Consider the following 16,237-nt stretch of genomic DNA (forward strand, 5'->3'; position numbering starts at 1 on the left):
ATCTAGTTTTAGAGCACTATAGAGGCCCGAGTTTAAGCTATGTAGAGGCTTGCCAATCTAACACAATGCGAACGCGACCTTTGGGGATGGCGACTGACCTCTCATTGGATTGCTAGGTCTTTGCCGGGGAGCCGAAGGGCCGGGGGGGTTGTTGGTGTCATGGTGGTTGGGTGAGCTTGACAGGTGGGGAGGAGGAGAAGGAGAAGGGGAGGGCGGATGGATTTGAGACAGGGGCAGTTTGGGGCTGGCGAATGTCACAGGTGCTTGCTTTAGATGCTAGGCAAGTAGGTACTGCTTGATGCTGTGTATTTGTTTCCCCTCCGTACCCGGATATGCTTGTCGCCTTGCGTCGCGCATGGAAATATTGGATGAAGGAGGGGAAGAAGGCTGTCGCAGGAAGCTTCATTGGACTTTTCTTCTTCGTGCCTGAACCACTACTTTATTGATCTTAATGATCTCTAATTGTTGTCCCGTGTTAGTCGCAGGAATCATGTCGGTTTGTTCGCGAATGACGGGGAACCTCCGTCAAAAACGGAGACATACGGATCCCCATCGCAATTACACTGCAAAAAAGGGACCCAGCAAAAAAGTACATGGCAAAGACAAGCTTACGAACACTCCAAGACCCCAAGACCCCCCAAGACCCCCCCCCCGCGGCGCGCGCCCAGAGACTTGGTGCGCATAAGCCTATTTCAGGCTAGAGTCACGAGCAACCCGCAAACTTAACGCCGCCCGCTAAAACGAAAGAGGCGCGAAACGAGTCGCAGGCGACCAGCAGGTGCAGTTACTTACTGTGGTGAGACATGTAGGTAGGCACGTAGGTACCTTCACCGACAAGGGTCAGGCAGGTTGCCTCCCCCAAAATCGCGGCTTGGCTCTCTCCCGTCCAATCCATCCACGCACGCAACGCACGTCCTTTCCGGGTGGTGTGTTCATTCCCTCTGTCTGTCCAGTGTGTATGTGTGCGTGGCTCTATCGATACCCGTTCCTTAAACTCCTCGCACCGATTTCTTCCCCTGCGCCATCCGCAACTGCATTCTTCTTCCTCCATCCTCTACATACGTAATCCCGCCTCCGAGCCCTCCGCCGCCTCCGTCCGACAAAGGGGAATCTCGCCGCACCGCTTCGAGCAAACGGACTTCTTCCCTTCTTTTTTTTATTTTCTGAAATCATCGTCGAAAGGCAAACCGAAAAAGTAATTTACTTCACCTCTCACCCAACCCGCGACACATTCGAACCGTCGCGCCTAGCACTCCCATCTTCCTACAACACACTCAACAAACAACAACAACCTTCCCTCCCACAATGGCCGACCACGACAAGCCCCCCGCGTACGGCGGCCCTCCCCCTCAACACCCGCAACAAGCCTACCAGGGCTACGGCTCCCCGCCTCCCCCCGGCGGCCCAGGAGGCTACGGCGGCCCTCCGCCCGGCCAATACTACTCCCCCGGCCCGGAGATGAATTACGGCCACCAGCAAGGGCCCTACCCGCCTCCGGGACAGTACCCTCCCGGGCAATATCCTCCCCAGGGACAGTACCCGCCCCAGGGCCAGTACGGGCAGCAGTACCCGCCGCAAGGCGGCTACTACCAGGACAACCGCGGCGGCGGCTCGGGAGGCGGCATCATGGCTGGTCTGCTCGGTGCGCTCGCGTGCTGCTGCTGTCTTGACTGCTTGTTCTAAGCGGCTGTTCGAACGGGTCGTACTGGGGCCTAGGGCCTACTTGAACGGAGCAATATTGCGATACAAATCACACGATACCCCCAACTAAACTACCTTGCGAACGAAACGTCAAATCAGCACCACATCTGAGTGGATGGTGAGAGGAGAGAAGGAGGCCTGAATGGAGTGTGGTGGAGACTATCTTGTCTGGACACGATGCGATGCTGAGATACGCATGGCATCGCGTGGAAGAGTACACGACAGACGATCCCCCCGCCGGTTGTGATAGGTGGTAAACCAGAGCCGAAAGGGCCGGGCCGACCTTGCGCTTTCCATCATCGTTGAGCCATGGAGGGGATTCTTGCATGTCTCGCACGGCGTCAAAGGGACGACGGGGTTTCTGAATTCCTCGAGGTGGAATTCGGGAACAGCTTTTTTCTTTTTGGGTCTGTGGCTTGAGAGACGGGTATGTTTCACAGGAGACAAACCCCCTTTCAATCGTTTTGAGGGCCTCCATGTCCCTTTTGTTGTTGTTTTTTTCAAATCCAATGGGATCCGGGAGTTTCGATAGCTTTTACCGCATAGCATAATATCATCACGGATACGCCATGAAACTTGCTGTCCTGTTTTCTGAACTCAAATTTGTGTGACTCGAGTGCCTATCGGCAAAGCTCAGTTGAGCTGAGCTCTCGAGTGCGGGGTATGCTTCATCGAGAGTGGCTTGGCCGAGGACGCAAGCATCCTAGGCTCAACGCCAGGGAGACTTTGACGCTACATGTGTGAAGAGGTATCGGAGGGCAAAAGTGAAGGCCGAGAACTCCACCAAAAAATTAAGAGATTCAGGTATCTACAAAGTGTGTATCAAATGTATCTGCCGTTCCAGTTTCTATGCTACGCTACTGAAAAACTCGTCAAAGTCTCTTTGGATGTTGGCCACGCAGTCGTTTGTATAAATCATCTTTTGCACGTCGGGCGAGGCCCACTTATCCGGCACAGCGCCGGTCTGCCTGGACTCGGCAAACATGCGATCGCGCTCCTCCTTGGCCTTGCCCTCGCCGAGGTGCAGCTGCTTGCCCGAGAGGAAGGCCATGTTGACGAGCTGGGAGGTCCAGTCGCGCCGGGAGAGCTCGTATGCCTTGAGGCAGCGCCGGAGCGTCGCGGGGGACGTGTCGGGCGCGCGGGCGAGGACCTCGGCGACGACGGAGCCGTCTTCGATGGCCATGGCGGCGCCCTGGCTCAGGTGCGGGAGGGTCGGGTGGCAGGCGTCGCCGAGGAGGGCGACGGGCCCGTCGGTGTGGACCCAGGTCGGTAGGGGCTTGTGCATGCGCAGGCGCCACTCGCAGACCTCGCCGTCCGGGACGAGGTTGAGCATGCGGTGGACGAGGGGGCAGAAGTCGTGGAAGACGTCGAGCATGGCCTTTTTGGAACCCTTTGTGGTGTAGGTCGCGTTCGTGGCGACGGCGAAGTTGGAGTCGGGCTGGGTGGTGGAGAGGTTGTAGATCGTGTGGGAGGAGACGGGGTAGGCGATGATGTGGCGCTTCTCGCCGATCCAGCGGATGACCTCGTCCGAGTCGAGGAGGGCGAGGAGTTCCGGGTCGTCGGCGATCTGCTCGCGCTTGAGCATGATGCGGTAGGCGGCCTGGCCCGTATCCTCCTCCCCGCCGACGGCGCCGATGGACTCGAGCAGTTGAGCACGGATGATGCTCTTGATGCCGTCGCAGGCGATGAGGACGTCGGACTCGACTGAGTAGGCCTCGCCGTCGCGCGGTTGCAGGGTAAACTTTGGCTTGGGCGCAAAGGATTCGACCGATAGCAAAGCCTGTGAGAAGTGGAATGTAATAGCGGATTCCTTCTTGCAGGCGTCGTACATGCCGCTGGCGAGGGAGGAACGGTGGCCGTTGCAGTGGGGGAAGCCGTAGAGTTTCCGAATGTCGGGCATCTCGACGTGAGCGAGCTCGACGTTGGTGGCGCCCTCTATAGTGATATGTCAGTAACCTTTTTAACTTGGCAAGGTGAGCGGGTGGTGCAGAAGTCCTCCTTACGTCGGATGCTTGAACTCTTCACGTCTGTACATGTCTTCTCGATCTCGGGCCAGCAGCCTAGGCGATCGAGTACGCGAACGACGTTTGGCGGCATTTGAATGCCGGCGCCGACGAAGCCGAGGTTGGAGGCCGTCTCATAGACATCGATGTGCTTGAATCCCTTCTTGGCCAGTGCGAGTGCGCAACCCAGGCCGCCCATTCCTAAGCGGATTCGTGTTAGTGAACGTGGGTTCAGAGAATGTGAAGCTGACAGCTAGTACCTGCGCCAATGATGGCAATTTTCAAATCCTTGGGGTCTGCCATTGTGTCTAGTATGGTGCTGTAGTATTCGTTTTAAAGGGTATCGAACTGCAGAGCTCAATTGTACCAAGGCTTTTGGGAATGTCGTCCCAAGGGCTACTTATGAAGTAGACAGCACGGAGCCTCACATGGAGGGGCATGTGGGGGATCGGAGGTAAGCTCGGGGTCCATTATTAGCTGTAGAAGCGGGGAAGCGATCGAGAATGAGGGGGATGCTGCGATATTCCCTAACTCCCCTTGGTCCTTTGATGAGCTGGTAGAGAGCCGGGATCGCAGGACGGGAAGTAAATACGATTCGTCGGAATTGCCATTGGCAGACGAGCCAACTGCCGGTGCGCCGACGGTGCTGTGGGGGTGATGCGAACTTTAGGATACTGCCGAACCCCAAACCCCAATTTCGGGCGGTCAAAGTTGCTCGAATGTTTATCCAGTGTTGGTAGGTAGTGGCGGTGGTGGTTGACGGAGCTGTCAGATGTCGTGTCAAATGAACTGGCTTAGTCACCGGTGCGCGATTCGGATGTGAAAGTCGGCATGCGTGCGTCCAGACTCCAACGCAGACATATGCAGGTGGCCCGTCTGTGTGGAAATGTGGTTCGCTAGCTTCATCGTTGACAGCGGCGATTGTGTCTGTGTTGTGGTGCCGTATACTGTGGCTTGCTAACAGGCGCCCATCCGGGTTTGGAGGGGAAATCCCCGCAATCGGCCAGAATGCGGAGGGAGGGCCGAAATCTCGTCGTCATGTTGCGAGAGAAAACGGCACGGTGCCCCGGCGCCGGGACTGTTATGATTTGCCTCGGCCGCTTAAGGGGTGGGAACCCCTGGTGATGGCTTGCTACCCTCTGTCACGCTCCCAATAGCACGATCCCGGGGTGGGCAGGTTCGCTCCGATATCTGGAGGCCGGGAACCCAAAAGCGACAGCTAGAAGAAAGCAAGGGCTTGTATGGGTGGACGGGTGGACGGATGACGGAGGAGGTAGGCGGTGGCATGTGAAGCCAGTTGTTCATGAATCCTTGTCAAGAGCAGGATTTTCCATCGTGGGCATCATTGCCAGCTCCCTCTTTTGGACATTTCAGATGACGGCTGATGTTGTTGTCGGAACATTGTGCCAAGAAATGGGATCCTAATGGACCAGTGCGGTACGCGGAAAAAAGACGCCCTCGTTCCCACTGGTGGTCAATAACCAGCTTCTGCGCTCATCTGCCTTGGCAACGTTGGTGACGCAGGGTGGCAGACCAGACTAGACACCATTTTGGATGCTTTGTGGCGTAGACAGCATGGTGTCGCTTTCTTGTCATCGGGAGACGTGAATGGACAGCGTCTCGGCGAAAGCTTCGTTTTCCGAGGCGCAGGTCGTTTTGTTCAAGACCTTCAAGCCAACTCGATTGGGATACCCCACGATTCGAAATGCTAGAGGACGGCGCGGACAACGGCAACGAAAGGGTTGGCGAATTCCACAGCGAGTCCACCATGGATATTCAGAGTGGCACAGCCACGCAACCTCGCCCCATTTAGCCACGATAACGTCTCTCGGTAAGCTTGTCTATGTGGATAAGGTTCATTGTCGATTCGCCTTGCTCGCACAGGGATGGCCCGGTCGATTGATGGTTCACGAGCGGCAAATAGCCACAAGCGTTCCATTGTGCAGTGTTCATGTTGTTGTTTGTGTCCGTAGTATGTACGAGGGAATAAGAGATTGTTTCGCCAGGCTGAGAGGAATCGACAAATGATGATGTTCTCAGGGGTATTCAAGTCTTGGACCTGGGAAGCAAGCTGATTTGGCTAGCGAGGAGCGTCTTTTCGGTTGGTACTTGGCACGAAGCGCGCGCTGATCTATTTCTGAGGCATGCGTCAGAACAGCGCGTCAAGGTGGGGTGGTGAAAAACTGCCCATGCTCACCACATCTGTTGAACAGACTGGACGACGGAAGGGCCAAGGGTCGTTCTGTACGCACTGTGTGTATGTATACCTATTATAGCGGGTAAATTAGCGATTGTTGACATGCGAATTAAGATGGGAGAGAAAAGCACAATCTTACAGCTACAGAGAAGGCACGAGAGGCAAAGTCGGATGAGTCTGTGAGAGGCAGCCGTGGACCGTGGTCGAGGTCCCCTACCTAGGTACGTACATTGTAGGGAAGACGGTACGTACTCTGGCGACATCTGGTGACTGGCAGATGATTGGCCAAGAGTCATGGCGAACCGCGGCGGGATTCCACTTTGTCCCGCAGGTTAGCAGGGGTCTGTTTCGTTTCAAGCGAACAACCAATGAAGCCGCTGATGTCACCAGTTGCAGGGCTCCTGAAGCGATGGAGGTATCCCCAGGGAAAACCAGCAACAGCGCACCCAGCGATTGACTCTGGGGGGCCTGCAGCGACTTGAAGCAGTAAAGTGCACCTGCAGTACCCCTGTCCGAGCCCTGGTCATTGTTGTATCTGCACCTTGTCGGCCAATCAAAGAAGCACAACTACTTCGGTCAAACCCTTTGGCTGCGATTCCTTGGCACTGGCTCGCCTCTGGCCTCTTACTCTTGACCTCTGTCTCTCTTTCTCTCGTCGTTTCTTAGCCCGGCTAGTCTACCTTAATTACTTGACATCTGCCTCTTCCCGAAGCTGGAGAATCCGGTAATACGATCGGTCTTGAATACGATAAACAACGTAGCCACACGTGGTAATTTTTCTGCACAACTATCCGACACGAACGAAAAACACAGACTTCGACACGACCACCATGCCTATTTCGTTAACATCGTGAACTATTCGCCTCCCCCCCACGTCTTTCCTCCCCAGGCCGACCTCGACCTCATTTCGATCTACCTTTTTCCCGCCAAGACTACCTCCTTTCCCAACAACTTCCTCACAACACCCATACAAGCACGACGACAACATATTGTTGTCGAGGCTGGTAGCCACCCGGTGATTCGACACATCGGCACCTCTTTGGCCAACTAGTGGACGATGTCGACGACTCCGACAGCGACACCCTCAGGCTCGGCCACCCTGACGGGCACCCTCGCGTCGTCTCTCGCCTCCTCGCTCTCAACCGCCCTTTCCACTACGCTCTCTGCGACGTTGAGCTCCAATGGAACCATAACATCAACATCGAGTGCCTCGGCAACATCAGATACTGCCGCAGCTACTTCATCAGCACTCAATGTCGCAGGAAGCGAGAAATACCAAGGAATCACGCTTGTTGCCTTTCTCACTGCCTTGGCCACTGGTTTGGTGGTTTTTGCCATCCAAATCCTCGCCTTCCTCATCCTGAGAAATAAGATCGCGCGTATCTTGTGCGTGTACCTCCTTGACTCTCCCTTGCTCTCCAACACTGACAAACCGTAGTAAACCAAAAACATACCTCGTCCCTGAACGCGAAAGAACCGATTCACCTCCAAGTGCACCATGGAGTCTAATTAGCACGCTGGTTAAATACGACGATCGAGAGATCATCAAGAAATGCGGATTGGACGCCTATTTCTTCTTACGATACCTCAGAACTCTTCTCACCATCTTTATTCCGATTGCGGCCATCGTCATTCCCATTTTGACTCCGCTGAACTACAACGATGGCCAAGGCCACAATCTCGTCGACGATGCCAAGGACGAGACCACCAATGGCACCAGCTCTTCTTCAGCCCGTCTCATGGCCAGAGACAATACCGCCGATACGTCAGTGCCTACTGGTCTGGACACTTTGGCATGGGGTAATGTGGGTAAGAACCACACCGGTCGATACTGGGCACACTTGATTCTTGCATTGCTCGTAATCATTTGGGTCTGCACAGTCTTCTTCTTCGAATTGCGCGTTTATGTCAAAGTTCGTCAGGACTACTTGACAAGTGCCGAGCACAGACTCCGTGCTTCTGCCACGACCATCCTCGTCAACAGCATTCCTTCCAAATGGTTGACTGAAGAGGCTCTTATGGGTCTGTTCGATGTTTTCCCCGGTCAAATTCGAAACATCTGGCTCAACCGCGACCTCACTCCACTCCTCGAAAAGATCCAGCAGCGGGAAGACGTCCATCTGAAACTCGAATCCGCTGAGACGGATCTTGTCAAAGCTGCGAAGAACAAGCAACTCAAAAGGAAGAAACAAGAAGAAAAGGCTGCAAGAAAAGCGTCCAAGTCCAAGGGCCCATCAAGGCAGGAGCAGGCTCTCAGGAGACAGGCAGAAGATGCCGAGGCTAAAAAGAGGGCCGAAGCTGGTCAAGGTGTTAGTTCCGGTGAACATGACGAGGTCCCTCACGATATCAGCGCCGTCATCAACGAGAATCGCGACGATGCAAAGTCAAGACGCTCAAGCACTTCATCTTCGAGCTCATCCGAAGATGGTAATAGACCCCAGTCTAAGGGCTTCGGGCTTGGCCTTATCGGCGATGGTGTCACCAAGGTTGGGAAAGGGTTGCTTGGCGGGCTTGGAAAGGCTCAAAAGGATATCAAAGAATTCACTGAAGATGTAGACGACACCGTGGAGACTACAAACGGATTCGCCATGCTACACCCAGACAACCGTCCGCGCAAAGTTCAAATCCTGACCGACAACGAACGACCCGCCACGCCCAAAAGTACAAAGGACACCACGGAGCAGGTCGAGCCGCTTGCCAACACTGAGACGCACAAGACTCACTCTAGGAATGTCTCTGCCGTCTCTCAGGAAACTGCCGATCCGAACTACAAGCGAAGCTACGAGCCATTTGGCAATGGCAATACCGTTCGCAAAGTCAGCGACCTGGACCACATGTACGATAGGGAAACGCGTAAATTCTGGCAGTTTTGGAAAACCCCCGCTGGCGGCTACGCGTCTCCTGTGCCTCAGGGATTCGACGGTGGAGAGTACCCATTCAACCAATCATCAAAGGACAAGACCATCTGGCAGACGATCAAGTCTTACATTCCCTTCGTGGGTGACGATGACCAAATCCCCGTCGATTATCCTGAGTGGAATGCTGTCGGAGGCGAGTACAAGAACATTCTGGACGATGACGCAGAATGGCGCAAATGGGTCAAGGAGAAGAACAGGCCGACTCACCGACTTCCGCGCTGGGGTTTCCCGAACTGGCTCGCATGGCTTACATTTGGCCCGAAGGTTGACACAATCTACTGGTGCCGCTCTGAGCTGGCCCGTCTGAACGTCGAGATTGAAGATGATCAAGCACACCCAGAGCGGTATCCCCTCATGAACTCCGCCTTCATCCAGTTCAATCACCAGGTCTCAGCGCACATGGCCTGCCAAAGTCTCATGCACCATATTCCAAAGCACATGTCACCTCGAATCAACGAAGTCTCACCAAAGGATGTGATTTGGGATAACATGGCCATGAAGTGGTGGCATGAGTCAATCAGATCTGGCACCGTCACCATCGTCATCGCAGCCATGGCTTTCTTCTGGGCTATTCCCATTGCCTTCACGGCGTCAATTGCCAACATCGATGGCCTGGTTGACCGCTTTCCCTGGCTGGACTGGATTAAGAAGGCACCCATCGACAAGGTCGCTTCTGCCATTGCTGGTGTCTTGCCAGCGATTCTGCTCGCCCTCCTGCTCTTCGTTGTCCCTCATATCCTCGAACAACTTGCCCTCTTCCGGGGTGTCAAGACGGGATCACAGAAAGCAGAGTTTGTCCAACGATTCTACTTCGTCTTCCTTTTCATCCAAGTCTTCCTCGTCGTATCCATCGCGTCGTTCTTCACCGCGTCAGCCGAAAAGTTAGCCAAGAACGTCGAAGGCCTTACCAATGTCACGAATATTCTGGACCTACTTGCCGACAACCTACCAAGAGCGTCAAACTACTTCTTCTCCTACATGTTGCTCCAGGCATTGTCTGTCAGTTCCGGTACATTACTTCAGATCGGTGCTGTCTTGGTTTGGTACATTCTGGCCAGGATTCTCGACTCCACAGCCCGCGACAAATGGAAGCGAAACACGACCTTGTCCAAGATTGCATGGGGTCAATTCTTCCCTGTCTACACCAACTTTGCGTGTATTGCACTTGTCTACTGCGTCGTTGCCCCGCTCATTTCGCTTTTCGCGGTCCTGACGTTTGGCCTGCTGTGGTTTGCCCAACGCTACAGCATGCTTTATGTTACGCGGTTCGAGAGCGACACAGGCGGCGTCTTGTATCCCCGCGCGATCAACCAGACGTTTACAGGCCTGTACGTGATGGAAGCTTGCTTGGCAGGCTTGTTCTTCATTGTGCAAGATGCGCAAGGCACGAACACCGCCGTGCCGCAGGGCATCATCATGCTGATCACCATTGGATTCACGGCCGTGTATCAAATCTCGCTCAATACGTCCTTTTCGCCGCTGTTCCGGTATCTGCCCATCACTGTCGAGGACGAGGCAGTCATCAGAGACGAAGCATTCCAGCAAGCACAAAATAAGCGCCTAGGACTCGGCGGCGAAGATAGTGACGACGCCGACGAGAAAACGCCCATGAGAAACGGAGACGGCGCCGGATCGGTCAACCGCGATATCGAAATGCAAAACTTGAACAATGGGGCGCCAAAGAGGAAGCCTTCGACCATGCGTAAGGTCAAGGATGTCGGCCACTGGGCTAAGCGGGAAGGCAAGAACCTGCGCAGCAAGACCTGGAAGATGGGCCCGGCCCCCGTACATACGGCGGCTGAGTACCGACGTCAGCAGCGAAATAAGGATCTCGAGGCTCAACGGGCACTGGGAGAAGCGTTGTATGGCGGGTTCCACGACGAAATTGAAGACTTGACGCCCGATGAGCGTGATGCACTCGTTAAGAACGCGTTCAAGCATTACGCTCTTCGGGCGCGCGCACCTGCAGTCTGGTTGCCTCGTGACGATATTGGGGTGAGCGACGACGAGATCCGGCGTACGAAGGAGTACAGCGAACACATCTGGATCAGTAACGAGGGCACGGCTCTCGACAGCAAGGTTCGCGTGGTGTATGGCGCCAACCCGCCCGATTTCTCAGAGATTGACATTATCAACCTTTGAATTGTGTATTTGAATATGTAATGAAACAAACGCATATACCCAGCCGGCGTTAAGGGGAAACATTAGCATTAGAGAAAACAGAATAGCGTTAGTGGTTTATGAGTATTGGAAATGCAGCTCTTGAATACTCTGAAGTAGCATTACTACCACCACCTCCTTCTCACGTCAGAAAGCATCGTGAATCTAACAAAGACAAGAACCCAGAAAGAGGAACATTGGACGACTACCTAGTGCTTATAAATCATCAAAGACCAATGACGTTGGAGACTCGAACGAAGATTCAAAGGCGCATAGACGACGCATTCCCCGCATCCCCTCCTCACTTCCGCTTATAAGCCGTTGATCTATCCACTACCAAGCCAGTCGAGGAAGGCCAAAGTTTCATCTTGAACCAGCAGGTTGCACTTACTCTGAGACTATTTTTTCTTCAAAACGAGGACACAAGGAGCGGAAAAGATGACCAAGACAGGAAAAGCAAAGGCCGTCGTGAACGGCACCACGCTCGCCGAGGCGACGGAGTGGGAAGAGGTCGAGGGCAACGTCTACTTCCCGCCCTCGGCGGTCAAGACGGAGGCGTTTGAGAAGACGGAGACGACTACGTTTTGTCCTTGGAAGGGGACTGCGAATTATTACTCGGTTAACGTTGGAGGTAATTTTTCCCCTGATGTATAAACTTATTCGGAGTTCTTCTCACTCTGATTCCCTTTTGTATCTCTTTTTTACGGCGGCTGACGATGGACTGGCGGGTGTGTTTAGATGACAAGTTGAAGGACGCGGCTTGGTATTATCCTACGCCCAAGGATGGGGCTAAGGAGATTAAGGACCATGTTGCCTTTTGTGAGTACTTCCCGTGTTGCTTTCAGGTTCCTGCTGTGGGGAGTTACTTTGGAAGATGGGCTAATTGTGTGATAGACAAGAGTAAGGTGACTGTTACTGTTGAGTAGGAGATCTTGGATGTTGAGAGAGAGCTGAGCTACGTGAGCTACCAAGGGGGATGCTAAAGACCGTCAGACATCGAAGGTATTAGGCAGATCAACAACTCAGAGCCGTATCCCTTCTCAATCTAGTGACTCATATGTATTGCTCCTTTAGTTCGGATCGACGGGATGTCGTCGGCGTGCCCCACTTTCAAAATATACTATCATGATATCTCACCTCAGGAAGGAAAGAGCGAGGGTATGGAAGTCACAAAAACAGCAAAAAAGTGCCCAAGATGAGGATCGAACCCAGCGCCAATTCAGGCAGCGATGAAAGTAGTCATGCGCGCTGCATCCAGATAGCACAGACAGACGAGCCAAATGTCCAAGAAATTTAGGAAGACGAACGGAGAGATGATTTATATACCCTCTGGGTTCGGTGCCTTCCTCACGCATGTCACTCGCTCCTGGCTCGAAGTTTCCCAAGATGAAAAATAACCAACTTTTTGGACCTGGGTATCCGCCCCTTCTACGTAAGCCATGACCAAAAGAAACAATGCAAACCTTATCACGATGCTACCCGTCTAGACCTCAACAATCTCATTGTCGTCGTCGTCATCGTCGTCATCGTCGACCTCCTCGACATTTGAGCCGTTGGTAAGCTCCTTGGGCTTGGATTCTGCCTCACCCTCGCCCTCCTCCGGCTCCTCATCTCTCATCAGCACTTGCACCAGACGATCGCAGGCATCCTTGACGCCCTCGTCGTTGACGCGGGAGTGGTTTTCGCGGATGATGGGGTACACGCTAACCCGCCTTAGCAAATCGCGGCCTCCTCTCGTCGTGGTGAAGAGCAGAAGCGTCTCAATGTGCGTCTGGATGATCTTGGGGTCCGAGTCGCGCTTCTTGTCGGGGGGGAGGAGCTGCAGGTCGGGCAGCATGTCCACGGTGTCGTCCTCGTCGTACTCTTCGTTACCGGTGATGGGAAGGAGGATGTACGGCAGGATGTCGACCTCGTCATCGTCCATGAAGGTGGAGTGGAACTGGATCTCGAATGCGACGTTCTTGATTGTGCTGGCGACACCTTTTCTGCGGATCTCGGACTGGTGCTCGGTAAAGACCTTGAGCTTGGTGATGGGGATGACTTCGTCGTAGTCTTGCCGAGTAACAAAGTGCCGGCGTACTTCAGCGTGCTTGGTGAGATCTGCAAAGAGGTAGGCGAGATAGTCGTAGTCAGCATCCTTGTTATAGGCACCCTTTTCCTTGACGAAGAGGTCGACCAGCTGGTTGAGAACCAAGTCGTTGGACTTGAGCTCCGCTGGTGGTGTTTGCTTCTTGGTCACGATAGTGTTGAGACCGTCGAACTTTGCCAAGTTGGCAAGAAGCATTGCCATCAGGTTGGCATTTGCCTCATCGGGTTTCTGTAAGGGGGTCAGCAAAACACATAGTCCCTTTACTGGAAAGCTCTATGCCAAGGCAAATAGTTTGACATACTACTACCAAGTCCAGCAGAATATCAATAAACTTCTGGTCTGTCGCCACGTTTTCAAGAACATCTTTCTCGGCAGTGAGGTTGACGAGGATTGTCAACGCATGTTCCGCAATTTTCTGGAAACTGTCAATATCGGGATCAGGTGAGCGACGGAAGGCTTGGACCTACAGGGTGATCTCTGACTAGGAACTTGAGGTGCTTTACGGGCGTCAAGTTCTCTGTCTTGAAAATTGACGGGTCCGCCTGTGAGTAGCCAACGAGGTTCTCGATGGCAACCTTTCTGAGATTCGCATTGGGATGAGCGATGAAGCCCACGAGCTGTCACATCATGAGACGAGTCCAAAAAAGTGTAGGCATTTCTGATCGAGTAAGCGTACCTCTTCCAATTCTGTCGGCATTTTGTGTTTGTTTTCAGTGGTTATCGTGAGACAAAAGGTAGAATTGCGTAAAATATGTCAATTCCCTGAAGCCTTTCGAAGAGTTGTCTCAATTTCACTGTAAGACAGACTCGCGGAGTCACTTGCAGAAGCTTTTTGGTGGGGGTTTGGTGGCGGGGCATTGACTCTGCTCGCCGATGAAGTCAACATCAGGGGGTTTGATTGGACAAAGGACCACACAGGCCCCGTAACAAACCGGTCCAGGGTTCTGGGCACTAATCAGGCGCGGGGCAATCGATAAGAAAATCAAAAATTTCTGGCTCACAGGAAAAAAAAAAAAAGAGAGGCACCGCACCGCTTTATCCCGCCTGTCAGTCGCACTCCGCCACGACCATTTCTGACCAAGTGACTCTCAAAAATGGGCAAGGCTACCACCCCGACCGACCGCCAGTCGCGGAGACACAACCCTCTGCAGGATGATATCCTTGCTACAGGTCCTTTGAAGAACAAGGCGCCGAAGAAAAAGAAGGGCAAGAACACGGACGAAGACGACAATGGTGAAGGCTTCGTCGATGCGACACGGAGTCGCACCATTCTCAAGCTAGGCCGAGAGCTTGCCGAGGAGGACGGCTCCGCGAAGCCAGAAACCGCAGCGAAACCTACTGTCGACCTTTTCGGAATTGAATCGAGATACGGTACCGATGTTGGCGACGAGCAGGCCTACGACGACGAGGAGGCCTGGGGCGAGGAGGACGAGATTGTTGAGGAGATCGAGGTCGACCCTGAAGACCTCGAAACATACCGAAAGTTCTTGCCCGAGGCCGAAGATGACCCTGCGGCGATGCTGAACCAGCACGGCTGGGGTAGCCAGGGTCCCGACGACGAGATGGCCGGTGGTGGCACCAACTTGACGGAGCTCATCCTGGAGAAGATCGCGGCGCACGAGGCTGCCGAGGCCCGGAAAGCAGCTGGCGTCCCTGTCCGCGATGAGGATTATGAGCTTCCTCCGAAGGTCATTGAAGTGTACACAAAGTATGTACCTTGGGTTTGCTCTCACCGGAAGACTGTTGCTAACCGTTCGCTAGGGTTGGGCATATTCTGTCGCGATACAAGAGCGGCCCGCTGCCGAAGCCCTTCAAGATTTTGCCGACTCTGCCTCATTGGGAGGACATTATTGAGGTTACGGAACCCCAAAAGTGGACGCCGAACGCTGTTTACCAGGCGACGAGGATCTTTTCTGCGTCGAAGCCAATCGTGTGCCAGAAGTTCATGGAGCTTGTTGTCCTGGACAAGGTCCGCGAGGATATCTACGAGAACAAGAAGCTGAATGTGCACTTGTTCGATGCGCTGAAGAAGAGTCTGTACAAGCCCCGGGCGTTCTTCCTCGGCTTCTTGTTTCCCCTTCTTTCCAGCGGCTGCACGATTCGTGAGGCGCATATTGTTTCTGCTGTGCTCGTCAGAGTGTCAGTGCCGGTACTTCATTCCGCCGCGGCCTTGAAGGGTATCACCGAGATGTAAGTTCTCCTCTTCTTCGATCTGTGGCGTGGTTCTGTGCTAATTCGACTCTAGTGCTGCTCAGGAAGCTTCGGCGGGTACCGAGGGCGGTGGTGCGGCCAACATCTTTATCAAGGCCCTGCTGGAGAAGAAATACGCTCTTCCGTACCAGGTTATCGACTCGCTCGTCTTCCATTTCCTGCGATTCCGAAGCGTGGACCCTGCATCTATCAAGGAGGGACAGTCATTCTCTGGAGACATGGTCAAGTCGCTGCCCGTCGTCTTCCACCAAAATCTTCTGGCGTTCGCCCAGAGATACAGAAACGACCTGAGCGAGGACCAGCGTGAGGCGCTGCTGGACTTGCTGTTGACCCACGGCCACCACTCCATTGCGCCTGAGATTAGGCGAGAGTTGCTGGCTGGCAGAGGAAAGGGAGTGGCTGTTGAGCAGAGCGCCGCATTCGACGGCGATGATACGATGCTTGTGGATTGAACGACACATGAAAAAATTGGGAAATGGGAAATGGAGCTTGGCCAACCCCTGGGCATTAGAAGGCGTTAGCAGGTCTGATTTGATACCCGCAATCCTAATCGAATGGATTCTGAGAAGCTCCTGACATCTTGATATGTTGACCCACGTTTCTCTGGACTTTCCACTTGGCAGGAGCTGCTCCACTCGCCTTGGTAAGGTAGGTGCCCCATCCTGCCGTAGACCGAGATCAACGAGGACCACCACGTGCCGCCTTCAGCATTCAACTTCCCAGGCCCTGCGACAAGGCTTCCGACTAACCATCGTTCTGAAATCTTTTCTCTTGATCACCTATCGAGTATCTCTATGATCCTCCCTATAACCTGCCTAGCCCTACTCATTCGGCCGACCATTCACTGCACGAATCCCTAGCAAGCCGTCCTCGGCCTAATGGCCTCTATCTTTGCACGCAACAAACATGATGCAGCGACAGGACGTCAGGGATCTGGGCCTGGTCTGCCGATGAGTAT

General features: G+C 53.8%; 6 protein-coding genes across 6 annotated transcripts; 4 read left to right on the plus strand and 2 right to left on the minus strand.

Annotated features, from left to right (window-relative positions):
* Positions 1–1,305: 1,305 nt before the first annotated feature.
* On the plus strand, positions 1,306–1,683 carry BDP81DRAFT_445988 (uncharacterized protein; the record flags this gene model as incomplete). Its single annotated transcript, XM_060592018.1, has 1 exon — positions 1,306–1,683. The coding sequence occupies one exon, from the start codon at positions 1,306–1,308 to the stop codon at positions 1,681–1,683; it is 378 nt and encodes a 125-aa protein (XP_060449615.1).
* Positions 1,684–2,548: 865 nt separating this feature from the next.
* Positions 2,549–4,007, minus strand: BDP81DRAFT_310634 (uncharacterized protein; the record flags this gene model as incomplete). Its single annotated transcript, XM_060583657.1, has 3 exons — positions 2,549–3,636; positions 3,705–3,905; positions 3,965–4,007. The coding sequence occupies 3 exons, from the start codon at positions 4,005–4,007 to the stop codon at positions 2,549–2,551; spliced, it is 1,332 nt and encodes a 443-aa protein (XP_060449616.1).
* Positions 4,008–6,958: 2,951 nt separating this feature from the next.
* On the plus strand, positions 6,959–10,961 carry BDP81DRAFT_457939 (uncharacterized protein; the record flags this gene model as incomplete). Its single annotated transcript, XM_060593347.1, has 2 exons — positions 6,959–7,287; positions 7,340–10,961. 2 exons carry the CDS (start codon positions 6,959–6,961, stop codon positions 10,959–10,961), a joined length of 3,951 nt encoding a protein of 1,316 aa, XP_060449617.1.
* A 303-nt stretch (positions 10,962–11,264) lies between these two features.
* On the plus strand, positions 11,265–12,163 carry BDP81DRAFT_126187 (uncharacterized protein). The gene is made up of 3 exons (XM_060581673.1): positions 11,265–11,610; positions 11,718–11,798; positions 11,874–12,163. Exons 1-3 carry the CDS (start codon positions 11,418–11,420, stop codon positions 11,903–11,905), a joined length of 306 nt encoding a protein of 101 aa, XP_060449618.1. The 5' UTR covers positions 11,265–11,417; the 3' UTR covers positions 11,906–12,163.
* Positions 12,164–12,224: 61 nt separating this feature from the next.
* BDP81DRAFT_478553 (uncharacterized protein) lies at positions 12,225–13,837 on the minus strand. The gene is made up of 4 exons (XM_060594860.1): positions 13,745–13,837; positions 13,536–13,685; positions 13,370–13,483; positions 12,225–13,296 (listed from the first exon to the last, which is right to left on the minus strand). Exons 1-4 carry the CDS (start codon positions 13,763–13,765, stop codon positions 12,463–12,465), a joined length of 1,119 nt encoding a protein of 372 aa, XP_060449619.1. The 5' UTR covers positions 13,766–13,837; the 3' UTR covers positions 12,225–12,462.
* Positions 13,838–14,162: 325 nt separating this feature from the next.
* BDP81DRAFT_310050 (bystin) lies at positions 14,163–15,731 on the plus strand (the record flags this gene model as incomplete). Its single annotated transcript, XM_060583598.1, has 3 exons — positions 14,163–14,776; positions 14,830–15,258; positions 15,314–15,731. The coding sequence occupies 3 exons, from the start codon at positions 14,163–14,165 to the stop codon at positions 15,729–15,731; spliced, it is 1,461 nt and encodes a 486-aa protein (XP_060449620.1).
* Between the last annotated feature and the right edge of the window lie 506 nt (positions 15,732–16,237).

The sequence above is a fragment of the Colletotrichum phormii genome (genome assembly GCF_030913505.1).
Source record: "Colletotrichum phormii strain CBS 102054 chromosome Unknown BDP81scaffold_3, whole genome shotgun sequence".
In the NCBI taxonomy this organism is placed as follows: domain Eukaryota; kingdom Fungi; phylum Ascomycota; class Sordariomycetes; order Glomerellales; family Glomerellaceae; genus Colletotrichum; species Colletotrichum phormii.